The following is a 26,526-nucleotide window of genomic DNA, read 5'->3' on the forward strand; positions in this document are numbered from 1 at the left end:
ATAAACGAACTTGAATTGAGGTACCTGAATGGAGTGCAATGATGATGTCAATGATGATGTCAATGATGTCCTGAGGGCACTGTGCTATTGTCAATTTTTGAAAATGTTTTACTCGGGGAAACTGAATCAAACGCAGCATTTAGATCTATAAATGCAAAAAACAATGATGTTTTAGTTTGTTGTGCTTGAGCCTTTAAGGCGTTGAGGATCATGAGATTTATTGACGTCCCCAACCCGCGTACAAAACCTATTTGATTACAGTCCCGGCATTTGTTTTCGTATGTCCAAGCATTAAATGCCATTAGAACTAATTGATTGAAAATTTTTCCTGGCGCGTCCAAAAGCGCTATTGGACGATAGTTGGCCGGTGAGCTACGGTCCCCTTTTTTGAAGATCGGCACAATGACCGAGGTGCGCCATGAGTCAGGGATATTCCGAGTTTTCAGTATGTGCTGGAAGATATTGTTCAGGATTTTGGCCCACTGCTGCGGATGTTGCTTTAGCATATAATTGGTTATGCCAACTGGGCCTGCTGCTCGAGATGATGATGATGATGATTTACATTCTATGTTCCAAGGGACTGGAGAGTAACTCTTATAATCCAGTGTTTGAAAGGCTTTATCTTTGTACAAGAGAGAGAAGTGAGATACCCATCGGCTTTCAGAGACTCCATTGAGTTGTGACTGCAGATTGGTTAAGTTCAAATTCAGATTGAGCAATTGCCAGATTTGAGCAGAGTTCTTACTCGCTATGGTGGAGAGAAAAACTTCACCATCCTGTTGGAATAGCTTTCCTTTGTGAGCGTACCCAAGATCTGTAGCGCATTTTTAGCGCTTTGCAGACTGCATTCCTTTCCGGCCATGGAAGACGTTTAGCATGTCGCAGCTCTTTATGATGTTCTTTTTTCTTTTGGGACAATAATTGATCGTATATATGTCGATGGGACTGACCCGATGAAATATGAAAGGTTCTGTATGTAGATATTATGTCGACATATGAAAGTGTATTCTGCAAATCAATTTGTCGCATAATATTTTCATTCAGGGCAAAGAGTTTGGACGGCGACCACTTAAAGTGGGATTTAGCATTGTTAATTAAGAGCCTTTGCGGCATCCATTGGGGTTTGATGCGATCTTCTTGTTTGTCTCTTGGCCATGTTAATTTTAACATATGATGATCACTTTTGGCTTGATTTATTATCTTGAATTCCTTTGACACCATAAACAACCCCGCTGACAAATATATGTAATCGATAACGCTTGAGGACATTCCTTTTTGCCATGTAATTTGAGGCAATATGTCTCCCGGGAGTGATCCATTGGCCATTCTCATATCAAATTGCTTCATAATGTGACTCCATTTGTTATAATCAGATGTTTTTTTCCCCCAGTTCGCTTTTAACGACATCTATGTTGAGATCTCCAGCCAGAATAACATCAGTTATTTCTTTAGTTTGTGCAATTAAATCAAACATTTTGGACAGATCTTTGTAGAAACAGTCGTCCGTGATCGCAGCTGGATTTCTGTAGACGTTGATTAGCGCCAACTTTTGAGAATCATTCGAGATTTTGACAATCTGTATGAATTTGTTGGGATTTTCCCATGCTTGCAATTGAATATTGGATCCCAATTTGACAGCAACCAATAACCCTGCCATAGGGCGACCTTTTTGAGCTGTAATGGCAGGATTAATTATGATGTCATGATTGTCCCATAACGGGGCATTACTTAACCAAGTTTCTAGGAGGGCTATGATGTCTGCATCATCCAATAAAGGGTTGACATGAGTAAGGAGATGGGAAAGCCCCTTGTGTTCCAGCTTACCAAAGTTACACGGTCATCCTTTTTATCTGATGATTGATGACTCAATGATGGTTATAACTGTGAGACGCAAGGATTAAGAAATGCGGAATCAACAGCATTGCATTTTGCACACTGACATTCATCCGTTGTCCTATTGGCTGTTGCTTGTTTTTCATGCCATTCAAATCCTAGTTATTTTTTCTGTTACATGAAATATCTCGGCCATTTGGCTCCTTTTTTTCCCCACATGTAGGCGGCCGTAACGCCACCTAGGAATCCTAGGTTGCTGTAGGGGGGGTGAGATAAAATAGGCAAAAAGGGTGAAAATGTTGGGTTTTTTCAAAAAATGCCAATAAAATTATGTACAAAGAAGCCTGTGTTTTTTTTCCTTGTAAGAGCTAGGAACAAATGGTTTGCTGTACTGAATTCCACAATTTCCTGGCTTTCAAGAACAGGTCGAGTGAAAACGAAAAAAAATTGTTTTGATGTGGTTATCAACTGTTTTGTGAGAGGTAGGCGATTTTGGCCATTTTTGCCAATTGGACATGCATGGACAGAATGGAAGAAAAAGGGTAGGAAAGCCGAATTGGAGGACAGAAAGGCATATATATATATATCTGAAAAGTAGACAAAATTCCAAGTTTAGGAAGGGGTGATTTGCGTAGGTCAGGCAACAACTAGGTAGGGGAAAATGCCATAAATTGGGGGAAAAGCGGGAAAATGACCGAAAAAAAGGTGTGTTGCACATGGTTGGCTTGGTACGGCAATGGCTTATATCAATTTTGAGAAAAGCAATGCTCTGCTACATTCCCCCCGACTCTTGCAGTTAGGAAAGCACACATTGTTTGAAGTGTTTTACAAAACAAGCACTACCACAAGCCAAACACTGAGCCATGGTGCACAGGTGTTTTATGCTCACAGCCTGAACAGACGCACTTAGCATGTGTAAATCGGGAAAACCAATGTGGTGAGGAACGGCAAGCATCCATTTTTTGAAAGAGCACAGGCAGACCTTTTTAAGGGTAGGTGACTTGTGCAGGTTAAAAAAGTGTATGGTGCCTAAAGCAGCGACTAAATGTAGGTCACATTTGGGAAATGAAAGGGTTGTGTGACAAAGGGCACCAGCAAATGGGTCAAAACGTTATGAAAATCACACGAACACAACAAATGTTATACCTTCCTGCATTCCCACAGGTGTCCGGATGAAAACAGTACCTCACATGTGTGGGGGCACCTACCTGGGCGCCAAGGGGAAAGCCTAAAACACAGGTAATCCCAAGTCTGTTTTGACACCTGAATTTCACACTCACATTATATAGATATGGGCCTAGAGTGTCGAAGCCAGCAAGGGAAACAGGGAACCCTATGCATTTCCCAAAAGAGGACACCACTGGGAATCCACAGAGGTCTGCCTTGCGCAAATTGCCCCAGTTTTTATTAGCCACAATCCCAGACAAAGTGTGATATTTGGTGGGGAAAAAACACAATGTTCACTTTGTCTGGGGTTCTAGGTAATAAATTCGGGGCCGCTTCGCGCAAGTCAGACCTCTGTGCATTCCCACAGGTGTCCTCTTTTGGGAAATGCATGGGGTTCCCCGTTTCCCTTGCTGGCTTCGACACCCTAGGCCCAAATCTGTAGGTTGCCCACATGAAAAAATTGTGCTGTGGCGAAAGGCTTGGGGTTACCAGGGGGTTACCCTTTTCCGCCCCTAGTAGGTGCACCCACACATGTGAGGTACCTTTTTTCGTCGGGACATCTGTGGGAACGCAAGAAGGTATGACATCTGTTGTTGGCGACGCGTTTTGGCGAGTGGACACAGGGAAATGTCTCTGAAATTGGCTGGAAATGAAGACAAGACATTTCGCTCTGGCCACCCACCGAAACACACCGCCAGCAACACATGGCCTACCTTCCTGCGTCCCCACACGTGTCCTGATGAACAGTACCTCACATGTGTGGGTGCACCTACCGGGGGTGCAAAAGGAAAAGGGTAACCCACTGGGAACCCCAAGCCTTTCGCCACTGCCCAGATTTGGGCCTAGGTGTCGAAGCCAGCAAGGGAAACAGGGAACCCCATGCATTTCCCAAAAGAGGACACCCCCGAGAATCCACACATGGCCCAATTGGAGGGGCGGCCCATCTCATGTAGCCCTCCCAGGGGCAGATAAGGGGGGGCTGCCCTGCCCTCCTCCCTGGGATCAGGCGTCCGTTCCTAGGAGCAGATATCTGGTCCCAGGGAGGGCTGCATGACATGGCACCCACTCCATTGCGGCTGGGGGGGAGGGGGGTCAATTCCCAGACCCTTTGGGGTGCCCCACAGCCCCCCCTAAAAAGCTTTCCACCATAACCCAACTCCCCTTGGTGCAGAGAGGAACATTGATGTGCCAATCTGGACCCGGGGTGCCCTATCCTTACTGCCCCACCCACTGGGGGCCTGTCCCACCATTTTTGGGGGCCCTCTCCCCCCTCAAACCAAATGGGTGGCGGGGGCACCTCATGCAGGCCTCCCTGGGCCTCCTACAAACGGCTGCGTGAGGTACACCCCCCCCTCCATTTGGGGTGGGAGGAGAGGGCCCCCAAAAATGGTGGGACAGTCTCCCCCGTGGGTGGGGCAGTAAGGTTTGGGCACCCGGGCGCCAGATTGGCACACCAATGTGCCCCTCTGCGCGAAGGCAAGGTATAGTAAACAAAACAAAAAATGGAAAAGGTACACTACACTTTAGGGCGGGATGAGGGGCACCCTAAACCGCCAGGTAATTTTCTAATGTACTGGGGGGTGACCCTTTACCCCCCACACCAAATGCAGGGGGGCATCTCATGCAGCCCTACCTGGAGTCAGATGCCCCTTCCTAGGAGCAGATATCTGCCCCCAGGAAGGGCTACAAGGGGTGCCCCATTTCTCCTTGGGTTGAGGGGGAGAGGGCTACCCCCCATTTCTGTAAAATATATCCCTGGTGGCTAGTGCCCCCCCCATCCCACCCAAAATTCCCTTTTTCTTATTTTCATTTGTGTTTTTTTTTGTTTTGCCCCCTTGCCTGGGGGCAGATGATCAGCCATCTGCCCCCAGGGGGGGCCTAACCTGCAGGCCCCATCCTTTGGGGGGCCTACACACTAATTCCTGGTAGCCCTCCCCGCCACCCCCCAATTGGATGGGGGCCACCTCACGTACTCCTGCCTGGGGCCATAAATCTGCCCCGAAGGGAGGGCTACAAGGGGTGCCCCCCCTTTCCACTTGGTGTGGGAGGGGGAGGGCCACCACCATTTCATGGGGGCAAAAAAATCCCAGGCCCCCCACCCCTACTATTATTTTTTTTTTCTTTTTGCCCCCCTTCCCTGGGGGCAGATCAGCCATCTGCCCCCAGGGTTGTGCACATATGTGCCCCCATGCTTTGGGGGTTGGGGTGGATCCAGAGGGGGAAGAGGGCTGCTTACTTGAAGCAGCCCTCCTCCCCCCCACGTAACAAATGTTTCCATGGTGGTCCAGTGGGTTGCTGGTCACGGATCGAGCGCTCTGCGCTGATCCGTGACCAGCAATGCGTCATATACGTGGTGTCCTTGGAAAGGGGAGAAGCTCCCCTTTCCAAGGACACCAGTTTTTCCTATATCCCTGGTGGCCTAGTGGGCCCCAGGGCCCTAAACCCCCTCCCACCTCCACCCCTTCCCTCGCCTTTTTATTTTTTTTTATTTTTCACCCCTGGGGGCAGTGATCATCTGCCCCCAGGGGTCTACAGCGCTGTGGCCTCATGCTTTGGGACCACGGGGGAAAGGGGGGCGCTTATCAAATCAATCAAATGCTCTGCGTTCTATTACTCCATTAGCACCAGAACCTCTTTACAGCGTACCCACCCGATATCAATTAAGATGATACCAAAACCCCTGTCCACTCAGAGTCAGCCAGTAGATGGGCAATAGTCAGCCTTTCATGTAACATCCTTAGAAATGTGGGCTTGCAATGTGTCTCCACTGGGTGGCACTTCAAGAGGTGGCACAGGGCAGCCCTTTTTAGGAAGATAGCTCAGGTGCTAGGCTGATTCTCGTAGGCAAAGTGGCATTCATCAATAGGAGGCACTAGGGCATACTCTAGAAAGGAGACAGCAAGAGAGTCGTCTCTGGGAAAGATGACCATAAGCAGAAGACTATCCCTGTCTACGGAATCCAGGTGCCTGTGGTCCAGGACTGAACAAACCCGCATTCACTTCTGATAAGACAGGCGTGAGCATGTCCACGCTGCTCCAGAACATTCAACGGTTTCTAGTCAATAGTGAAGTCTCATTTATTGTGCGAGGCATTACAGCATCCAATGCATCTATCCAATTTCTTCACATTTCACTGAAGTTAGTCTCAGAATTGTCCTCACGGATAAGTACCCCACAACCGCGCAGGGGGGGTGGAAACATTGGCTAGCATGTACTGCATATACTAAAGTCATGGTAAGACAATTATATTTCTGTTAAAACACTCTGAATTGTCACTCCAGTTTTCCCGATTTATAGATCCATATCATATTCATTCAGTGTGTGCACGGGTGTTAACTTGTGTCTGAGAGAGCTAATTCTTTCATTCAGGAGAGATAAAGGGGTAACAACCACCTGTATGTGGGATCAGGCTCATTTTGCCCCATGGCCCCTCCAGAAGGAGTGAGCAGGCTTTAAGACCCTGCTGATTCTGCTATCCGACAGGCTCGAGCCTTCTATCCCTTGCCCCATCACGGCTCCCAATATCCTGAGCGGCAGCTTATGGACAGCAGGCAGCTCTGGACATGCCTGATGCCAATTGAATGTAGACAGATCTACTATTTAGACACTGGGAGAGAGCCATGAATCCACATTGGTGGTGAAGAAGCACTCAACATAGAGAACACAATGGGATAGTGTTGCAGTCCTGCTGAGAAATGACAATTCTGAGCATGTGAGCAGTAGGCTGGATCAGTGCTGCCCCATAAAAGGTGTAGAAGCCTCTGTGAGAAGTGGCAGTACTGGCCCAATGGTGAGAAGTGTAGTATTTTCACATTATGCTTAAGAACTTTGGGTTATTGAATAGTGCTGCTACATTCTGAGTAATTCCATCCCTTTAAATATATGAGCTCTTGTATTACCATGACAGTGTTGAGATATTCTGATGATGACAGACTTGCTCAATAGTTCTGGTTCTGTATCATTAAATGTACTTTAGATCTTTACAGTATCGGAAGCATAGCTCAGGGGCAACGTGCTCGACTTGGAAGCAAGACGACACAGAGCAACACAGGTTCGATCCCTCGGTCCACGCAACACAGGTTCACTCCCACAGTCCGCCCTAAGAAACCTCTGGGTAGTACACGCATTATAAATAACCAATTCAAATAAAAAGAAATACATCTGTTGAGAAGTGCTGGGGCCTTGTCAATCGGAAGGATACCTCAGGGGCAACGTGCTCGCCTATCTATGACATGTAATCACCACAGCTGTGCTGCTTCGGAAACTTTTTCGGCGTCTGCGTCCTGCGTCGATGACGTCGATGCGCCGTCGTCGAGGACCTCCTCCGACGTCCGACGTCATCCGATGTGATAAGTAGGACGCACGACGCCCATAGCCTCAGTTGTAGTTTTTTCCCCCAGAACGTGTGACATAAGTCAACTGCCAGTCAGACACAAAGCCTTGCGGAACGTAAGCTGCAATCGCAAAAGAAATTCTGCAGCGGGGAAGGCCGGGCGGGAGCGATATGGAATACGTCGTCGGACCATCCCATCGAAAGAACGTTACCAGGTAAGAAAGTAACTTGTTCTTCGAGGGGATTGGGTCCTCCGACGTATTCCATATCTATGACAGACTCCCAAAGCAGTACCAAAGCAAGGAGGAGGGAAAGAATTTAGAATCAAAATGTAGAATAGCCAATCAAATAGCAGAGCAAAGGACCGCCTTGCCAAAGGCCAGATCCTGTGCTCGGATGGAATCAAGGGAATAGTGACGTACAAATGTATGTACTGAAGCCCAGGTGGCTGCATCACAGATGTTGCGAATAGGAACACCCCTCTGCAGGGCAGTAGACGCAGCCATACCCCTGGTAGAATGGGCCCGCAAGCCAGCCGGTGGGTCCTTACCCGCCAAACGGTAGCACTCCGAGATGGCCAAAATAATCCAGCGAGACAAAGTCTGTTTCGTCACAGCTTGCCCCAAACGCTTACCAGCGTAACCAATAAAGAGTTGATCATCCACTCTGACCCGGGACATGCGTGAAACATAAAAGCTTAAAGCTCTCCTAGGATCAAGCCTATGGAGCCTCTCCTCTTCCTTACCAGGATGCGGAGGAGGATAGAATGCCGGAAGAACAACCTTCTGGGCCAAATGAAATTCCGTCACTACCTTCGGAAGAAAAGAAGGACGAACTCTAAGGACAACCCTGTCCTTGTGAAATACAGGGAAGGGAGGCTTAACTGAAAGTGCCTGTAACTCACTCACTCTGCGAGCGGAAGTAACCACAACTAAAAACACAGTTTTCAGAGTCAACAGCCTCAAAGGGCAAGAATGCAAAGGCTCAAACGGAGCACCCATAAGAAACTTAAGAACCAGGTTTAAATCCCAACCGGGCACCAGGAAAGGTGACGGAGGGAACACATTAGTGAGCCCTTTCAGGAACTGTGAAATCAAAGGGATTTTAAAGTAAGAACACTCTTCAGACAAACGCTTAAAGATGGACAGCGCCGCCAGGTAACCCTTAACGGTACCCACTTGCAAGCCCCTGTGGGCCAAAGAAAGTAAAAAGGACAGAACCATGGGGATGTCACATGCAAAAGGATCCACATTCTGAACTCTGCACCAGTCGCAGAACTTACGCCAACGGCAACGGTACAGAGACTTTGTTGCCGGCCTTCGGGCCGAAAGCAACACCTCCATCACGTCCTCAGGGAGGTCCCAATCCTTATACCTCAACCTTTCAGAAACCAAGCGTGAAGGTTGAGGGATCTGACCTCTGGATGGAGAACCTGACCCCACTCCCGTGAGAGCAGATCGTCTCGGTAGGGAAGACGTGGAAGGCAGATGGATAAGTCGAGAAGGTCCGGGTACCACGTCCTCCGAGCCCACGCCGGGGCAATGAGGATCATCCGGGAACCGAACTTCCGTAACCTCCGCAGCACTTGCGGGATGACGGGGACTGGAGGAAACGCGTACAGCAGCGGGAATGACCACTCCACCACGAACGCGTCTCCTAAGGCTCCTTCTGGAGGAAATTCCCGCGAGCAAAACCTTTCGCACTTCCGGTTGACACTGGAGGCGAAGAGATCCACTTGAGGGGTCCCCCAAAGGGCGAAGATCTCCAGGAGAATCTCCTGAGCCAACTCCCACTCGTGAGAGATCGCGCTCTGCCTGCTCAGAGCGTCCGCCGTCACGTTTTCGGCACCGGCCAGATGAACTGCCGAGATCGAAACTTACTGCTGGATGGCCCAGAACTCGAGCTGCATCGCCTCTCTGCACAGAGGAAGTGACCCTGCCCCCCCTTTTTGTTGAGGTAGTGCATGGCCATTGTGTTGTCCGTCAGGATCAGGACATTCTTCCCTCGCACAGACGGCAGAAAAGCCTTCAGGGCTAGCCTGACGGCCCTCAGCTCCAACAGATTGATATGGAGTCTGGACTCCGACGGAGACCAACGACCGCTGACTGTCAGCCCGTTGGCATGAGCTCCCCATCCCGTGAGGGATGCATCCGTCACGATCGTCACCTCCGGCCAGGGAAGCCAAAATGGAGCCCCCTTCATCAAGTTGCCTTCGACGGCCCACCACAGAAGGTCCCGGGCGACCGAGGACGGCACCTGAATCGAGTCCGACATCCTGCCGGAGGACTGCGACCATTGCGTCTTGAGTGCCCACTGCAAAGATCTCATCCGCAGGCGAGCCTCTGGCACCAGAAGAATGCAGGATGCCATGAGGCCGAGCAACCTCAAGAACTCGAACGCTGAAACTTGTGCACCATCTGCTGAATGTGAAGAGCCCTCACCTGGGGAGGAAAACACTGCCCCAGGGAAGTGTCGAGCACTGCTCCGATGTACTGGAGCCGCTGCGTTGGCGTCAAATGGGACTTCTTTAAATTGAGGGAGAAGCCCAGCCTGTGAAGGGAGCGACAGGCGATCGATAGATGATCCAGGACTTGCTCGGGAGAGCTCCCCCTGATCAACCAATCGTCCAGGTAGGGGTAGACGTGAATCCCCCCTTGCCTGAGATGCGCTGCCACCACCACCATGAGCTTGGTGAAAACCCTCGGGGCGGAGGTCAATCCGAACGGCAGGACCCGAAACTGAAAGTGCGAGTCGCCAACCGCGAACCTCAGGTACTTCTTGTGCTTGGGATGGATCGGCACATGGAAGTAAGCATCCTTGAGGTCGAGTGACACCAACCAGTCCTGAAGCTGAAGGGCCTGGAGGACTTGAGAGAGAGTAACCATCTTGAACTTGTCCTTCCTGAGGAGTTTGTTCAATTCGCGCAAGTCCATGATGGGTCTCAATCCCCCGTCTTTCTTCGAAACCAAAAAATAAGGGGAATACCATCCCTTGTTCCTCTCCTCTACAGGCACCAGTTCTATGGCGCCTTTCTCCAGCAGGGCTTGAATTTCCTGCGCAAGGAGCGGATCCGGACTCTGCAAAGAGAGGTTCCCCGGTGGATTGTCGCGAGGCCTGTGCCGAAAAGGAAGACAGTAGCCGTGGGTTATGATCTCCAGAACCCACACATCTGAAGTAATGGCTTGCCACTCTACAAGATGCTGCGCCAGCCTTCCCCCAACCGGCGAACCATGGGACATGGCCTCACGACTGAATGGGAGCGGCTGCGGCGTTACCTGAGGGCAAAGAGGCAACTGCCCGAGCGGCCTTGGCACCACGGGTACCCTGTCGTCCACCTCTGGTACCCCTGCGTTGGCCTCTTTGACTGCCAGCTCCTCTCGCTTTACTGAAGGATGAGTAATAGCGAAAGGAACCACCCCTCCACTGCTGTCCCCTAGGACGAAAAGGCGGAGGTTGGCGAACTGCAGCGCCCAACGACTTCGCTGCAGCTTTTGAGGTCTGCAACCTCTCAAGGCTCTCGTCAGCCTTGCTGCCAAAAAGGTGTTCATCATCAAAGGGCATGTTGAGGAGCCGGGACTGCACATCAGGAGCAAACCCCGACTTCCGCAACCACGCAAACCTGCGTATCACGGTGCTCGCCGCCATGGACCTACTGACGCATTCAGCCAAGTCCAGACCCGACTGAACGGACTCACACATGGCATCCTTGCCATCCTGGACCATAGCAAGGAAACCATCCCGTTCATCCCCTACGGGAATATGTTCAGCCGCTAACGCAACACAGTTCCACAGAGTGTGCGTGAAACGTGACAAGGCACAAATGGAGTTGGCCGCCTGAAACGCCATACCACCAGACGAAAACACTTTCTTCGCCCAGCCATCAAAACGTTTGTCGTCCCTATCAGGAGGGATGGTAGGGTACGACGCCTGCTTTGCCGGGGCCGTGGCCGCCTGCACCACCAAACTTTCCGGAGTGGGGTGCCTGGTCAAGTAGCAGGGGTCGCTACTGGCTGGACGGTATTTACGCGACAAGGATCTGCCCACCGCCGGGAGACTCTCTGGAGCAGTCCAAGCCGCCGCCACCCTTCTCTGTAAAGCCATATGGAACGGCAGTACCGGGTCAGTTGGGGGACCAACATCAAGGATGTCCGTCAGATCATCCTGCACAAACTCCCCTGGGGGAGCAGACCATCCCAGATACTCAGACACCCTAGCCATAAGGCGCCGGTATGAGGAATCGGCATGGGAGCCAGGCTCAGGCCTACAAAATTCCACCTCCGGAGAGGTGTCCAGTCCACTGGCATCATGCAGTGACTGCCTCAAATCGTCAAACTGACTATGGCCCGAGACAATTTCATCTGGCACCTGACTAGGAACCAGGCCATCAGAATCCTCATCCGCCTCCGAAATATATTCCAGGTGGCGAAAAGGCACCCGAGAGTGCTTGCTCTTAACCAGAGCCTTCCTTGGGGGTACACCCGTGACACGGGGCACCTCCGACACGAAAGGCGTCGATGGCGTCGAGCGAATCGGCGCCGACGCCGAGAAAACCGGCAACGGCGCCGAGAGGATCGGCGTCGACGTCGAGGAAATCGGCGTCGACGTCAGATGCAGCGCCTCCAGTATCGGCGGCGTCGACACAGCCCTCGAAGCCGGAGCCCCGAGCGTGTCCCTCGACGACCTGATCGTCGACGGCTTCGACGAGGCCCTCGAAGCCGGAGCCTCGAGAAAGCCTGTCGACGCCCTCGACGCCTCAGACGTCGATGTCTTCCTCGAAGACTTCACAGGAGCACACGGTCTCGAACGCGTCGAGGACCGGGACCTGGAACGGGTACGGCGAGAACGAGCCTCCTTGTCCGAACGGGACCGCTCCCGTGACTCGTGCCGACCACTCTTGCGAGCGGCGTCTCTCGACCTCACACGGCCGACCCCACTCGGGGGCGCGGACGGCTGAGTACCCTGCGACTCAAGAATCGCCAACATTTTCTTCCCGAAGGAAGCCCATTCTTCCGGCGTCGCACGGCTGGTGGGGTAACCGGCGTGCCGTGCAGAATCCTCGGAAGAGGACCTGGAAGGCGACCGGTGACGGCGCTTCCGAGAATGCCTCGAAGAGGCCGAGGAGTGGCGAGACCCACTCCCAGAAGAAGACCGACGAGACTTCCGACGATGACGCGGAGAGTCACCCCTCGAATCATCCGTCGAAAGCCCCGCCGACTTCGACTTCCGGGGCTTGGACACCCGACCTACCGACAACTTCTTCTTACGTTCGCGTAAGGCTTTGGACGTGAGCGACTGGCAGTCGACACAGTCATCCGTGTCGTGGGCCTCCCCGAGGCACCAGAGGCAGGCGTCGTGCGAGTCAGTCACCGACATCTTGGACCCACACTCCCCGCACTTCTTAACGCCCGGACGCGGGGTTGAAGACGAAGTGGAAGACATCGCCGAAGGAATATTCACAAACGAACAGGTTCGAAGAACCAGAAAGAACAGAACTCCAAAGAGTCGAGGCTTAGAACCGAGAAACACGAAGCAACACGTTCGCGGAAAAAACGGAACTGAGGCTATGGGCGTCGTGCGTCCTACTTATCACATCGGATGACGTCGGACGAGGTCCTCGACGACGGCGCATCGACGTCATCGACGCAGGACGCAGAAAAGGTTTCCGAAGCAGCACAGCTGTGGTGATTACATGTCATAGATATGGAATACGTCGGAGGACCCAATCCCCTCGAAGCCCTGTTACAGCAGTACTATCCCATTAAGAGTATAGCCAGCTAACTGAGGAGCACCAGCATTGCCCCATTTCAAATATGGCAGCTCTACTAGAAAGTGCTGGCTCATACGCCTCCGCTCCCCGCCCATAGCATTCACCCTCACCACGTGCACACTCAGAGACATGCAAACAGTCTCATTTTCCCTCTCCCTGCCCGTGCTCCCTGCCCCCTCCCTCGCTTTGCATCTGTATCTCCATTTCTAAAAAGCCTTCTGGGTTGGGTGTACCTCTACATCTGTTCACCCATCTTTCCAAGAGGGTTGCACAGATGTACAAATACACCAAACCCAAAACGATTTTTAGAAATTGAGGGACAGACTTGTTTTGCATCTGTGCCTCCATTTCCAAAAAGCCTTCTGGGTTGGGTGTACCTCTACATCTGTGCACCCCGGTGCACAGATGTAGAAGTATACCCAACCCAAAACGATTTTTAGAAATTGAGGGACAGATGCAAAGCAAGAGCCTCTTGCTTTGCATCTGTCCCACAATTTCAAAACATTGTTTTTCCTCGGCTTTTACCCGGGCCGCCAGAGAGAGACAGAGTATGGATGGAACAAAGGGCCATCCATACTGCGTCTCTTCTCTCCGGCCCGGGGGTGGAGTGGTGTGGGGGTGGGGGGGGGGCTCAGCCCCAACTTCATTCTGCCAGGGGAATGGGGGGGCACCTGCCCCGCCGCCCCCCCCCCGACCCCTGTACTCGGCACCTTTGCATGGTGGGGTTGTAAAATAAAATCCACTGTGTCTTTTACAGGGCTCTCCAGCCCCCAACAGTCCTGCTGCTCGCAATCGCAATGCAGGAGGACAGCCTGGGTAAGTGGGGGCCAGTCAAGGACGGAGCCCAGCCACCCACCTTATCTGCAGACAAGCAGGAGGCATGGCTTCATCTGTCCAGGACCTGGCTCTCCTTGGCTCTGCACAGTGATTTTAATCAGTGAATTTCTTGACTGTTCTTCAGCCTGGGAGAGCACTTAACTCACTGATCCATGCAGTGTCAACACTTCTCACTGTAACAAGGCTTCATTAAGGGGGGGGCAATGTGAACAGATGGCTGAGCGCCCCCCTCCCCTGTCCCCACTGCTTTCATCTGTAGAAAGATGCCTCTTCTATTCGGCGGCCCTGCCCCCAGTGCTTATCATGACTGAGCATGCGCAGTCAGCCGGATTCATCACAAATATGTACGTGTATGTGAAATAAGTGCATTAATGACGTGATAATGATGCACTTACTTCACATACACGTACATATATATTTGTTATGTATACTTTGATATGTTTTGCACATTTAGTGCTTATTAGAATCCTGGGACTTTATCAAACACAGTGTCCGCTGCGTTTATCTTTTGCAGTCCGGTGGATTCGTAATGTTTACGTCCATTTACGAGTAGCTCTTAACAGGGCTTCGCCGTGTTCCGTTACTGCAGTGAGCCTGGCTCACATCAAGTTACAGAAACGGCACCCCTGGTACCCCATAAACACAATGCACACCACATTCCTGCTGTCAAAAAATCCTTTCCTCTAAGTACTGACTGAGCATGCGCACGCATGCTCAGTCAGCAAGATAGGATTTTCTGACAGATAGGAAAAAGTGACGTTACACCGGCGTTTTACTTCGCTGCTCCTTCGTTCCCGCCGGGGGTGCACTGCCGCAGCTGGTCACGGCTGCACAGCATCCACGGGCACTACAGGCTGCCCGGCTCTGTCTTCCTCCCGGAGCGCGCTCTGCTACGCGTCGATCCTCCCTTTCTCCAGAGGTCGCCTCGGCCTGCTTCGGTGGTCGCCATCTTGGGCCTTCTCCCAGGCGCCGCAAACTTTCTGCGATTCTCCTTGAACGCTGCTTGCGTGCCCCTCGTCCTCAAACCCAGAGCTTGCCCAATGCTTTAGGCATCGTTGGGTTCTTTGGGGGAGGTATGAAAATGGCTTTAAGCATATTTTGGTTGCTAATCGTTCTTCGGATCACGGGAGCACCCAGAGCCTGCGTCCTCTCTACATGGCTGTAAGCCATGCCCCGACTGTCGGACTAGATGACCTGAGTTACATCTGGACCAACTTTCTCATACATTTGTCTCCGGCTGAGTTCTGTAAAGGGCTTAATAGTCAATGGGAAGTGTCTGCCTGAGGGGCGACTGCGTGGCGCAGGCAGAGGATGCCTCCTCCACACATGTAGGGGTGCACCAGGATGGCAGTCAGCCAAACCCCACACCTCCCGGGTGGCCAGGGGGATCCAGTGCCGGTGGGACATGGGCCTCTGGCGGGAGTCCCAGGGGAAGAGCTAGCAAGGCTCTGTGAGGTGGTCTGGTACCCACTGGGTTGTCAACCCAGAGCACCAGGCCTTCACCGACCAGACCCAAAGGGCCAGAGCGGAATGCGAGTCCCACCAGAGCCTAGCAGCTGGACGCATGGACGTAGGGAAGTCAATCAGGGTGAGACCCGGGTTCTGGCTGAGGCTCTCTGAGGCAGGCTGGGGCATCCCGTGTCTGCACACCGCAAAAACCCGAGCCGTGGGGCACCAGCCTCCAAAGCAGGGTGGCTGCATACCCCTAACCCAGCACCGGTCCTCGGGCACCCCAGCCCTCTCTAAATCGTTGAGGCGAGAGCCCCAGCTCTTGGGCACCAGTTTCCCACATGGGGCAGTGGCCCCCTAACCCGGCGGGGGGTCCCAGACTTAATGGCTAAGATCTAATGTGTCATGGGCACCCATTTGCCAACATGGTCATAAGTTTGCAAAGGGGATAAACTGTTCCAGGCGAATGGACTGCAAAGCATACAATTTCTTACTATGGCTGGTGACAAGTGCAAATTTTGCGCCCTGGAAATGAATGCAAGGACCTGGTCGCCAGCCTGCCCAGTAAGTCCGGTTGGGAGCTTATTTGAAATGTTTCTCCAGATGGGTCTATAAGGATGTTGGATACTTTTGACCAGGCCTCCCCCTTCCAACCCCAGGGTACTCAGATTACACAAAAGCTTAGTCGCCTTACCCCAGATTCCTGTACAGGGTGCCCAATTTGCACTTACCACCAACGATAATTGACTCGTGGGTCCCCATCCCTCCCAGGAAGGACATGCTCTATCACTCCATGGCCAGAGCTCCAGAACAGCAGGAGTTACTGACCCCTTTCTTGGGCGCCTGCCTTGCACGTGAGACGAACGTCACCAAGCCCAGTAGTGGTCCCCAGAAGCCCCGGCAGGGACCCTGCACCTTCCTGGAGGGAAAAGCTCCAACATAACCCGTCCAGAGCTCCAGGACGGCGGGGGAGGGGGGGTCCTGCCGCCCTCCCCTTGGCACCTGCCTTGCATGTGGGTCGACCATCCCCGGCACAGTGGTGTCCACATCCTTCCCTGGAGGAAAAGCTCTAACACGGCCCGGCCAGAGCTCAAGGTACTGCTGCCCCCTACGTTGGGTACCTGCCTTGCATGTGGGTCCAGCATCTGCCTGTCCAGCTGCAGTCCCGGGAAGCCCAGGCAGGGTCCCTGTCTCTCCATGGAGGGAAAAGCTCTAATGTGGCCTGGGCAGAGCTCCAGGCATGGTAGGGTGTGCTGCCCCCATCCCTTGGTCACCTGCCTCGCATGTGGGTTGAGCATCCCTCTGCACAGTGGCGGTCCCCATCCTCCTAGTGGCAGTTCTGGGGGTCCCCATCCCTCCCCAGAGGGAAAAGCTAATGCACTCCAGGACGGTAGAGGGTGCTGCCCCATCCCATAGATGTTTATCAAGGCCGGGTCAGAAACTAAACCATCCACCTTTAAAGGGTCTGGTACCCTATTGTACTGCTCAATTCCCGTATAGCCCAAACATACTTGTGAATCTGTGTTGCAGAGAGGTGTAGAAAAATCCTTACTTGGGGATTTCTTGTCCCCAAAAGGGGGAATTTAGGGGAGTCACCCCCATTGGGATCCCACTTACCCTGTCCCCTAGGGGGTGCCAAGTGTAGCCAGCACACCTCTGTCGTCCCCAAAGAGGTGGCTTACCCTTGGGGAGAAGGGACTAATTCCTTGAATTTGTTAGTGTTCTCTGTCAGGTTTTGTGTATAGGCACGGCTAAAATGATTAAAGCCTATGCCGGCGCTTGCATATCATTCAGTGAAAGAATTGACTGGTTTCAAAATTGGGGATATACCCCAGCTGTACTTATTGTGCAAATAAGAAGAAAGCCAAGGAATGGGATTGGCGCAAGACCACCGAGGCCCCTATTCTCATCCAGGTGAGAAGTACCGAAAAGGATGTTGAAAGGGTTAACAACATTTTCAGTACTTAAGACCTATTCTGAAGGTGGCGCATTCTTCCGAAGTCGGAAGGAATGCGCTACTTTCAGAATACATGTGGCGGTTACATGTGGAATACAACCGCCACATTCGTAACCTGGCTTCTTTGAAGGCTTTTTTTGTGGCACTCCTCCAGTTTAATATGTGTGCTAAAATAGCGCACATATACGGTACCATTTTGGTGCAGTTAGACTGGAGGAGTGCCACAAGAAGCCGGTGCCAGTGCAGGGTGTATATGAACACTTTCATATACACCAAAGCAAGCAGCTTCAACTTTGCAGAATACAACGTTGAAGCAGCTTACTTTGGTGTATATGAAAGTGTTCATATACACCCGTGTGGTGCATACCGTGCCCCAGATAAGATTTTAAGGTGGGAGTATTTTACTCCCCATTTTTAAACTTTGAGAGTAAATGTGATTTTAAGAAAGTAAAAATGACTTTTCTCCTTTGCAAGAGAGACATCCAGCCGACGTGTGCAAAAACTGTATGGAAATCATTACTATGTGGCAACTTTCTGCATTGTGACAGAATACACCTTGAATATTTCTCTAAGGTCTGGCCATTTGATCTCTCTTGTATATATTTAAATGTTGAAAACACAAAAACCTAGCCAATTACATAGTAAAGCAAGCATGAATAGTATTGTATGTTTTGAGGTTCGAGAGCAGAATTGTTTTTTGATGTTTAATGGAAGTCCTCATTTCCTGGCGCTATTACTACCTAATGGTATGCCACTGTTATGATACAACAGTGCAGGGAGGCAAGGACTCCATGCTAAATTCTATATCTAATCTCATGGTCAAATGGTTATTTAGATATCATTTTTGGCAAAGTGCTGTACATAGAACATATTTATCATAGTTATCATAGTTATCACTAAACCAAAGTCGGTACTCCTTTATCGACCTCGAAAGTATGAAAGGCTGAGTTGGCCATGCTGGGATTCGAACCTGCAACCTACAGATCACGCACAGCTTGCAGCAATGAGTGCTAAACTGGCTGAGCTATCTTATTGGCTAACATCCCTCAGAGGTCGGTTAAGTGAGTATCAACTGAGGTATAATAATCACAGTGCCTAGATGTTGGACGAACCATGTATGAAGCGCTACATAAAGGTAAATACCTATCTGGATTATCACAGGGATAGGTTTTGCAATCTGTTTCAATTACAAATGTAACTTTCATTTGTTTTTTTGTGAACAGCGCTTGCACTAGCTTGAGAGTCAGGTTTTGAATGTTTCAATTGTAGTCTTGAAGATTTCAGAGGCTAGATAATCCCTACCTGAAGAAACCTTCTGCTAGCCCTCTTCTTGCCTTCAACTTCAGACCAATCTCCCTTCTCCCCTTCATCTCATAGCTCCTCGAGCGCCGAGCCTACTCTCAACTTTCTACCTTCGTCTCATCCCACTCCCTCCTCCCCACCTCTCAATCTGGTTTCTGCCCTAAACACTCCACTGAGACTGCCCTCACCTATGTCCTCAAATCTCTCCTGACTGCTCGCTATGCTAAGCAATCTTCAATTCTCATCCTCCTTGACCTCTCTGCAGCTTTTGATACCGTAGATCACCCCTTACCTCTTAACGCTCTGTCCTCCTTCGGCTTCAAAGGCTCTGTCCTCTCCTGGCTCTCCTCTTACCTCTCCAATCAATCCTTCACCGTCTCCTGGGGCGGCCGCACCTCCTCCAGCCTCCCCCTGAACTATGGCGTCCCCCAGGGATCCGTACTTGGACCCTTTCTTTTCTCTCTCTATACCTCCCTTCTCGCCCGCCTTTCATTTACCTTCCACCCTCTAACCTCCCCATATCTACCCATACCCGCAATCTCTGCCCCCATCTCGACTCCTCTCTCTCCTTCTCCAACCACATCTCTCTAACCTCTCGTGCCTGTCGGCACCACCTCTTCAACATCTGCAAGATCCGCTCCTCTCTCACATTCCATGTTTCCAAACTCCTAATCTCCTCCCTTATTTTCTCCCGCCTCTTCTACTGCTCCTCTCTCCTCTTTGGACTCCCGGTCTCTCACCTTACTCCCCTAAAATCCATCTACCACTCCTCTATTCATATTCTATGTCTTCTCGGCCCTCAAGGCTCTATTTATTCCTCTCTCTCTCAACTTGGCTGGCTTCCTTTCCTCTCTCAACTGAAATTTTAATTCTTCTGTCTCGTCTACAAATCTCTCCATGACCTGCACCCCTACCTTTCCTCCTTCCTCTCATTTTACCCCCCCTCACGCTCTCTCCGCTGAGCAGACCTCTACCTTCTCACTGTACCCCCAGGCCCATGTGCCTCCTCACGCTTCCGCTGCTTCCAACTCTTGGCCCCCCCCCCCCGACACTGGAACTCCCTACCCCCACCAACTCATCCTTCCGCTCCTCCCTGAAAGCCCTTCTTCTTCACTCCCCCCCTCTCACCCCTCTTCCCTACCCCTCTCCTTCCCCAACCATTGGCCCCTTCCCCTCCCCAATGACCTCAATTGATCACTGAAACCACTTAGGGCATTGGTGGTCACCAGATAACTCCCCCTTCCCTTCCCCTTACTCCCACCCTTCTGACCTCAAAACAGATATTGTAACCCCCATTATCTACCCCCCTCTCCCCTCCCTCACTCACCCTTGAGAAAAGAATCTGCTGCCACTGACTATTTATAGTAATGTACCCCCATTGACTGCAAGGTTGAATAGATGTAAACTAGACCGAGCATAGTCATCATTTTACATACTGTTTTTATAATTAGAGTGTAAATAAAATTAAAAGTGTAAATATTATTTGCCTCCGCATGATTATGCACACAGCACAGGAACTATGAAAAGTACAATTGTGAAATGCTTGTTTGCTTTCACTGGATTTTTTTTAATAAAATGTTAATTCTCAATTGCAACTTAGTTTTCCATCTTATTAATTATACAATCCTAAAATGCTAGGAAAATAAATATACACAGAGCTTCTGTTTGCTCCATGAGCACCAACACAAAGCAGAAGCTGAATGGAAATAAACCATTCCTTTAATCACAGTGTGCAGTGATTTTTTGAAAGGCTTCAGAGAAACGCATTCTGTTTCAGAGGCTTTTATCCATGGCATGCAATTACATCCATGTAGATAAAAATCTTCAGAGAGTTCTGGTTTGTGTTCTTTGCACTGCCCTGTGCTCTAAACTTGTGTGTAAATGTACACAGGAAAATAATAAAGCTGTCATATTTACAAGATTTACATGCATAAAAAGGCCTTTCATACACCAAAGTAAGCAGCTTCAACGTTGCAGAATACAACGTTGAAGCTGCTTGCTTTGGTGTATATGAAGGTGTTTATATAAACCACAAGGGTGTATATGAACCTTTTCACATACACCAAAGCAAGCAGCTTCAACGTTGTATTTTGCAACATTGAAGCTGCTTACTTCGGTGTTCTCTGCAGCATTTTTGTAAAATAATGATTCTGTCATTATTTAACAAAAATGCTGCCAAGATTGGATTGCGCCCGTTACAACTGAAAACAGGTGCAATCCACACAGTGCACGGTCGTGCTCTACGAGGACGCCCAGGCCCACTTGAGAATACTAGTGGAGCCTGTGCGTCCTCTTTTGGCGCAGTTAATCATGCATTTTACCACCTACACTGCGCCAAGTTCTGAATCGGGGCTTCAATATCTTAGAAAACATCAATAATTTGCTGAGCATACATTTTAAATTGTTCCTATTAAATGACCACAAAAATACTTAACAGCGTACCCGTCCAGCAGATTACGCAGGTTCTTTATGCAGCTCCAGTTTAACCTGCTACCTATAATAACAGTACAAGGACCTAGGACAGGTACTCAAAGAGAACAGCAGACCTGCAAACTATGTAAAGATATACCGATAATTAAAAGCGCTCAGCACTTAGTCACACAGTGCACTTGTATACAGGATGTCTATGAGATATTATAAATACCTGAATCATGATGAGAACATTATTCCTCCTGAAATGTTCTGGCAACGGATTGTCCCTGGCAGAAATACATCTATTATCATAACAACCAGGGGTTTATGGCAATATATATTAGCTGGTGCCTTAGTTTACATACTCTACCTAAGAGAAATGCACTTGCCCCAAGGTGACTGGTGACAAAAAATTTACCACAGCTTTTTGTAGAATTGTGCATGTCGCCATAAGCACAATTCATATTTGGTGCAATGCTGTCAAGCATGCACAGTTAAACTTGTATTGGTCATTTACTGCCAGCAAAGTGTGTTTGCAGTAAATGAAAAATAATTTTTTTACATCCCCATGCGCATCAGCAACGTCACGTATAATGTAACTGGTACTCGCCTGCCATAAAAACTACACGACAATGCTAGTGGGCTAGTAGATTTTGCGAGTCCTGATCTGCTTTACTTTTAAAAACATGACTTCATTGTAATATACTGTTGCGATTGCTTTCCATAACTACAAGGAAAGTTATTCATAAAAAATAAGGAATGTATTTTGATTATCTTTTTGTAAAATCATTACTGTGTGGAAAGTTATTATAATAAATCATCCAAAATTAAAAAAAAAAACAAAAACATTATGCAGTTTAACATATGAAACAAACCAAAGAAATAATTACTTACACGTAGAACTTTATATGGTGCAACAATATTTTTTTCTTTGATGTGACAAACCTGAATAAATAAACGGAAACAAAAAGTCAGTACATATTTTGTCAAAAACCGACATAAAAATGCTTTCGGAATTGGAGAGAGGTATTTTAATTGCCCACAATTTGGTAAACAACGCAGACATGTTTGCAGTTGCAGATGGTAGTGGACCAACAGAACAGAGAGAGAAAGTAAGGTTTACACGCATTATCGACAGGATGAGGATGGGGTAAACGTCTATAGGAGATGGGGCTTATCTCCAAGCAAAAAAGTTGTTCCTACCTTGGAAACATCTAAGAAAAATACTTCAGGATGAGGTAAACTACTGTGAATCAGGGTATTTGGTCTATCATGGTTAGTAATCTACACCAGAATTCTTTCCCCATTATCAGGGCTTTAGTAACCATCATTCTTCTTAACACGGTTTGTCTTGTTTGGAGCAGGTTTGGGATAAACGCATATGGGAACTATGGCATTATTTACAACTAACGAAGGTCTTCCTGTCTTGAAGTTTCATAAGAAGGTTCGTAGATTAGGTAAATTACAGTGCATCAAAGGTCTCCAAGATGGCAAATAGAAAAACCACGTGACACATGGGATTTAAGTTCAAACATGTTTTTAATCAGACAGAAAGTTTGCTTGGACTAATCCCTATAGGGTCTAACGGTTTATCTGAAACATAAGTGGAAATTACTCTCTGGGAATAATCTAAACTAAAGGTACCCAGATGGATCAGACACTACAGTGTCAGGATTATCATGGGGGTGCTGGTCTACCTCAAAGTTTCTGAGATATAGTATAGTCACCAGCAAGTTCATAATTCAAAATCACAGTGACGGAGAAGGCACCCAGATACTTCTGTACTCCAGTTATAGTCACAGGGATCTCGTACCTAGACGCTGCTTTGCTATGCTTTCACTTGCAAGCTCAGTATTTGTAATCTAGCACAGTGCCTGGCTCACGTTTTCCTGATCTGGGTCACAAGTCCCTCAAGTTCACTAGTAAGGAATACAGTGACACTCTCACTCTTAGCAAGTGATGTGGTGCCCTTCTTACTCACAGGAAGGGTTATGGTGACCTTATAACTTTTAGTAGAGACGATAGTTTTCCCACTAGCACCCAGTGTTCTACCCTTAAGTCAAATATGATTCTAGGAACCCTCCTCAAACTTTGCCACAGTTGTCAGTTAAGTTCACCCATCATTTGGGGAAACTCAAGAACTTTTCTACCAGCAAGTCCTACTCTTGGCATTTGCGTCTGGTCTTTGGCTTTCTCCCATTCTTGGTAGTGCATAGCTGTTTTAGGATGACGTCTCCTGATGCCCCTGGTGCGTCTCTCTCCCTCTAGATTTTCCTCCTGGCTGCCTCTTCCGGTGTACTCCCTCCAGGGCTTATTTCTCTGCAATGCTATCTGGACCAGCTTTATATACGTCTTATCTGAATGCTACTTCTTCATGGACCCTTTGTGCCATTGGCCAATCGGTCCCCAGTCCTTGTTTGCACCTCCTCATCTGGATCTCCAGGATTCTGACCCTTGAAATTACACATACAGGAGGTAAGGAAGAAATGCAGCCTTACTTCAAGCTTCGCGCAGCTCTGCACTCAAGCCTCCTATCTGTCCATTTCCATGGCACTCTGCATCTCTGTTTTGGCGCTCATTCTTGCAGGTATATTTTGGTTTGCAGAGCTCCTAGCATGCAAGCAAAGGCCATTAAGCTCATGCAACCATACTTTATTTCGTTGTTCTCCTTTCCCTGTATTTAGGGTGTGCTTCACTGTCTAACACTGGGCTCCCCTTAGCATATGGGGCCCTACGAGATACAGATTCCATCAGTATCTTCAGAAACAGTTTGGTTAGGCTCACTTGACCATCTCTACTCTTCTGGGTTTTGGAGCTCACCAGGAGCAACTTAGCACCCACATTGCCAAAGCCTACAAGGTCCCTAGCAGGGGTGGTTTCTCCCAGCACTTATATGTAGGTTTTAGGGAGAGGGCACACAGTAAAGGCTTAGTCATTTACTTAGAGTCCGCGCTCGGAGGACACATCACTTAGGTCAGGGCAATGCTATAGTTTTGGAAGGGGGTGTTGCACCCAATCGCTACCTCTAGGAGCTCCCAGCTCTGGCAATGCCCTAGTAAGCTAGTTTTCCTGGGTTGAAGGGTCCCCTTCTGGCTTGGGGACAAAGTCAGGATGCCAACTATCTCACTATTGAACAGCAATACTGGTCTCCCTCTGGATTTCAACTCTCAATACAGTCTCAAGGAAATAGGACCTTCACACTTCTTTGCCACAATCACATCTCGGGTATATAGCAACCAGCCTTCCATCTGTAATCTCTGGTTTGGTGCCTGATTCACTTCTTTCTGGGAGGGATATGGTACCTGGTTCATGCTTCAGGGATATAGTACTCCACCCACTCTACAGAAATGCAGTGGTGAACTCACTCTTCTGTGATAAATTGCCAAGCCTACTCTTCAGAGATGTAATCCCAGTTTATTTCAAGGATTATCTTTTTAAATTTGTTTATTTATTATCTTTTTGCGTTTTACAATACTGTTCAGGTACACTGGCAAATCTTACATCTCCAACAGTTACAATAGGACAGCTTCCTTTCAGTTGAGATCAATGGGAGTTTCAGCTGGCCATACAGTGTTTATGTACCAACCAAATCTCAGATTTATACAACATAACAAGAAAAACAAAAACAAATAACAAGAGCTCAGCTAGGTTACTACCATCTAACCTCAGGGTTATAGCAGTGGTTCACAGAACAGGTGCATACAGGACTGCACTCTCAATCCCTTCAATATCAGGCCATCTCAGAAAACCATAATGAGTCTATCCTTCACATTGTGCAACCCTCTTACTGTTATTACAGTGTTCAGGGTGGTTTTTCTGAGGGTGGGAATATTGACCCATTCATACTTTTCCAGGCATCAAATGCATCTGATTGTTCACCTTCTGTGCTTTGTGTGGCCATAGCCTACGCCTTAGTCTCCTCAATGTACCAGCATTCAAATTCTCTGTGCCATTGATCATATTGGGGCCCCTGCCTACTTCCAGGTTATTACAATGCGTCCCTTTGCTAGGACGCACGCCAGGTCCATGAATTTAACAACATGTCTCTATTTATTGGGTCTGGGATACATTCCTAGCAGACACTCCATTAAGTTCCATTTAAATCTCGCAATGCCAGCTTTCCTGCACGCTTGCTCTATGCGAAACCAGAATGTTCTCACCCTAATGCATTCCCATAACATGTGCTTTATGTCTGCCCCCTCGGTACTGCACCAGAGGCATTCAGGGGCTGCTTCCTTGTTTAATTTGGCCACTCTGCTTGGGGTCATGTATGTCCGGTACAATAAATTATTAAGTTGAACCAGGCGGAATTGCGCATTGCGAGATACGTTTTTAACAGAAATCAGCGCCTGTCCCCATTGGCCTCAGTAATTTGTGTCCCTGCATCTTTTTCCCCCAATCTCCTTTCAGCTTCTCATGTGTCATATCTGCCGTTGCCAGTAAAACCTGATAAATTTGTGGCGTTGGTTTGCAGCCATCTTCTAGTTCGTATAGACGCAAGCATTTCCTCCATAAGTTCGGCGGGCCATCCCTCCCACTTCTGCCTAGCCACCTTCCATATTTTCATGTGTCGCAGAAACTGACCCCCCCCAGAAGTCCCTCCTGCTGTATCAAGCTATCTAGTTCCCTGAATTCCCCGTTTCCAAACATGTCCCCCCAGGTGTATATGTCATGCATTTCCCAAACTCTGGTAGCACCTAGTTCTACCAGGCTTGAGCAGGTATTTGTCATTATAGGTGCATATTGGGAGTAAAAGTGTTTTATGTGGGCCAATTTAAATGCCCCAGCCCAGATTTGTCTGCTCAATCCTATCATTAAGCAGTGTGGACCCATATAGGAGCCTGGGATCCATAAAACATCCTTGAACCTGGCAGGTCGCACTATTGCCTGTATGAGGTCACTTTCAGTGGTTCCTCTATCTGCTAGCCACATGGTCACATATCGTAGTTGTGAAGCTAGATAATATAGTTTAACACAAAAGGGTTCCCAAAACAAGCTACCTCTTGGTGTCACACTATTTGGGCTGGTTGTAAGGGTGGAAATGAGGCAAAAATGAATCACAGTCTTGTGTCAAAACAAATATCACAAGATATGCACATAAGCTAGTATTTCAAAGGAAGAAAATCAGCTTTATTTTTCTAATACATATTAAAAGAAATTAAACATAATGAGTCCAATTATTAAAAAAACACACAACAAAACAGAGAAAAAAAAGAGAGAAAAAAAACAGAAAAAATCACAATCCTGTTGGGTAAAAAAGTCGTGTGAAACAATCATCTAAATCTGTTAACTTGATTCAAAATATACAACAAACCTGTTCTATTTCAAAAGGTAATGTTAGTAGTGACAGAAGTGACTTCACATCATAGACATAGAATGGTGGTATTTTTACAAAAACCCCAAAAGGGACAATGTATGGACAAAGATCCATTTGGAAGATGTGTCGACAGGATAACTCTGTTTCCAGCC

The 26,526-nt window shown here is 48.8% G+C and overlaps 1 protein-coding gene across 2 annotated transcripts in view; it reads right to left on the bottom strand.

Annotated features, from left to right (window-relative positions):
* NSMAF (neutral sphingomyelinase activation associated factor) overlaps positions 1–26,526 on the bottom strand; it is a 2,198,666-nt gene that overhangs the window by 1,714,734 nt on the left and 457,406 nt on the right. For both annotated transcript variants that reach the window (XM_069621092.1, XM_069621093.1), the window contains exon 6: positions 21,952–22,002. In XM_069621092.1, the coding sequence (XP_069477193.1) occupies positions 21,952–22,002 (51 nt within the window). The remainder of the gene's footprint in view (positions 1–21,951; positions 22,003–26,526) is intronic.

This window comes from Ambystoma mexicanum, chromosome 5q, assembly GCF_040938575.1.
Source record: "Ambystoma mexicanum isolate Mex_15411 chromosome 5q, UKY_AmexF1_1, whole genome shotgun sequence".
In the NCBI taxonomy this organism is placed as follows: domain Eukaryota; kingdom Metazoa; phylum Chordata; class Amphibia; order Caudata; family Ambystomatidae; genus Ambystoma; species Ambystoma mexicanum.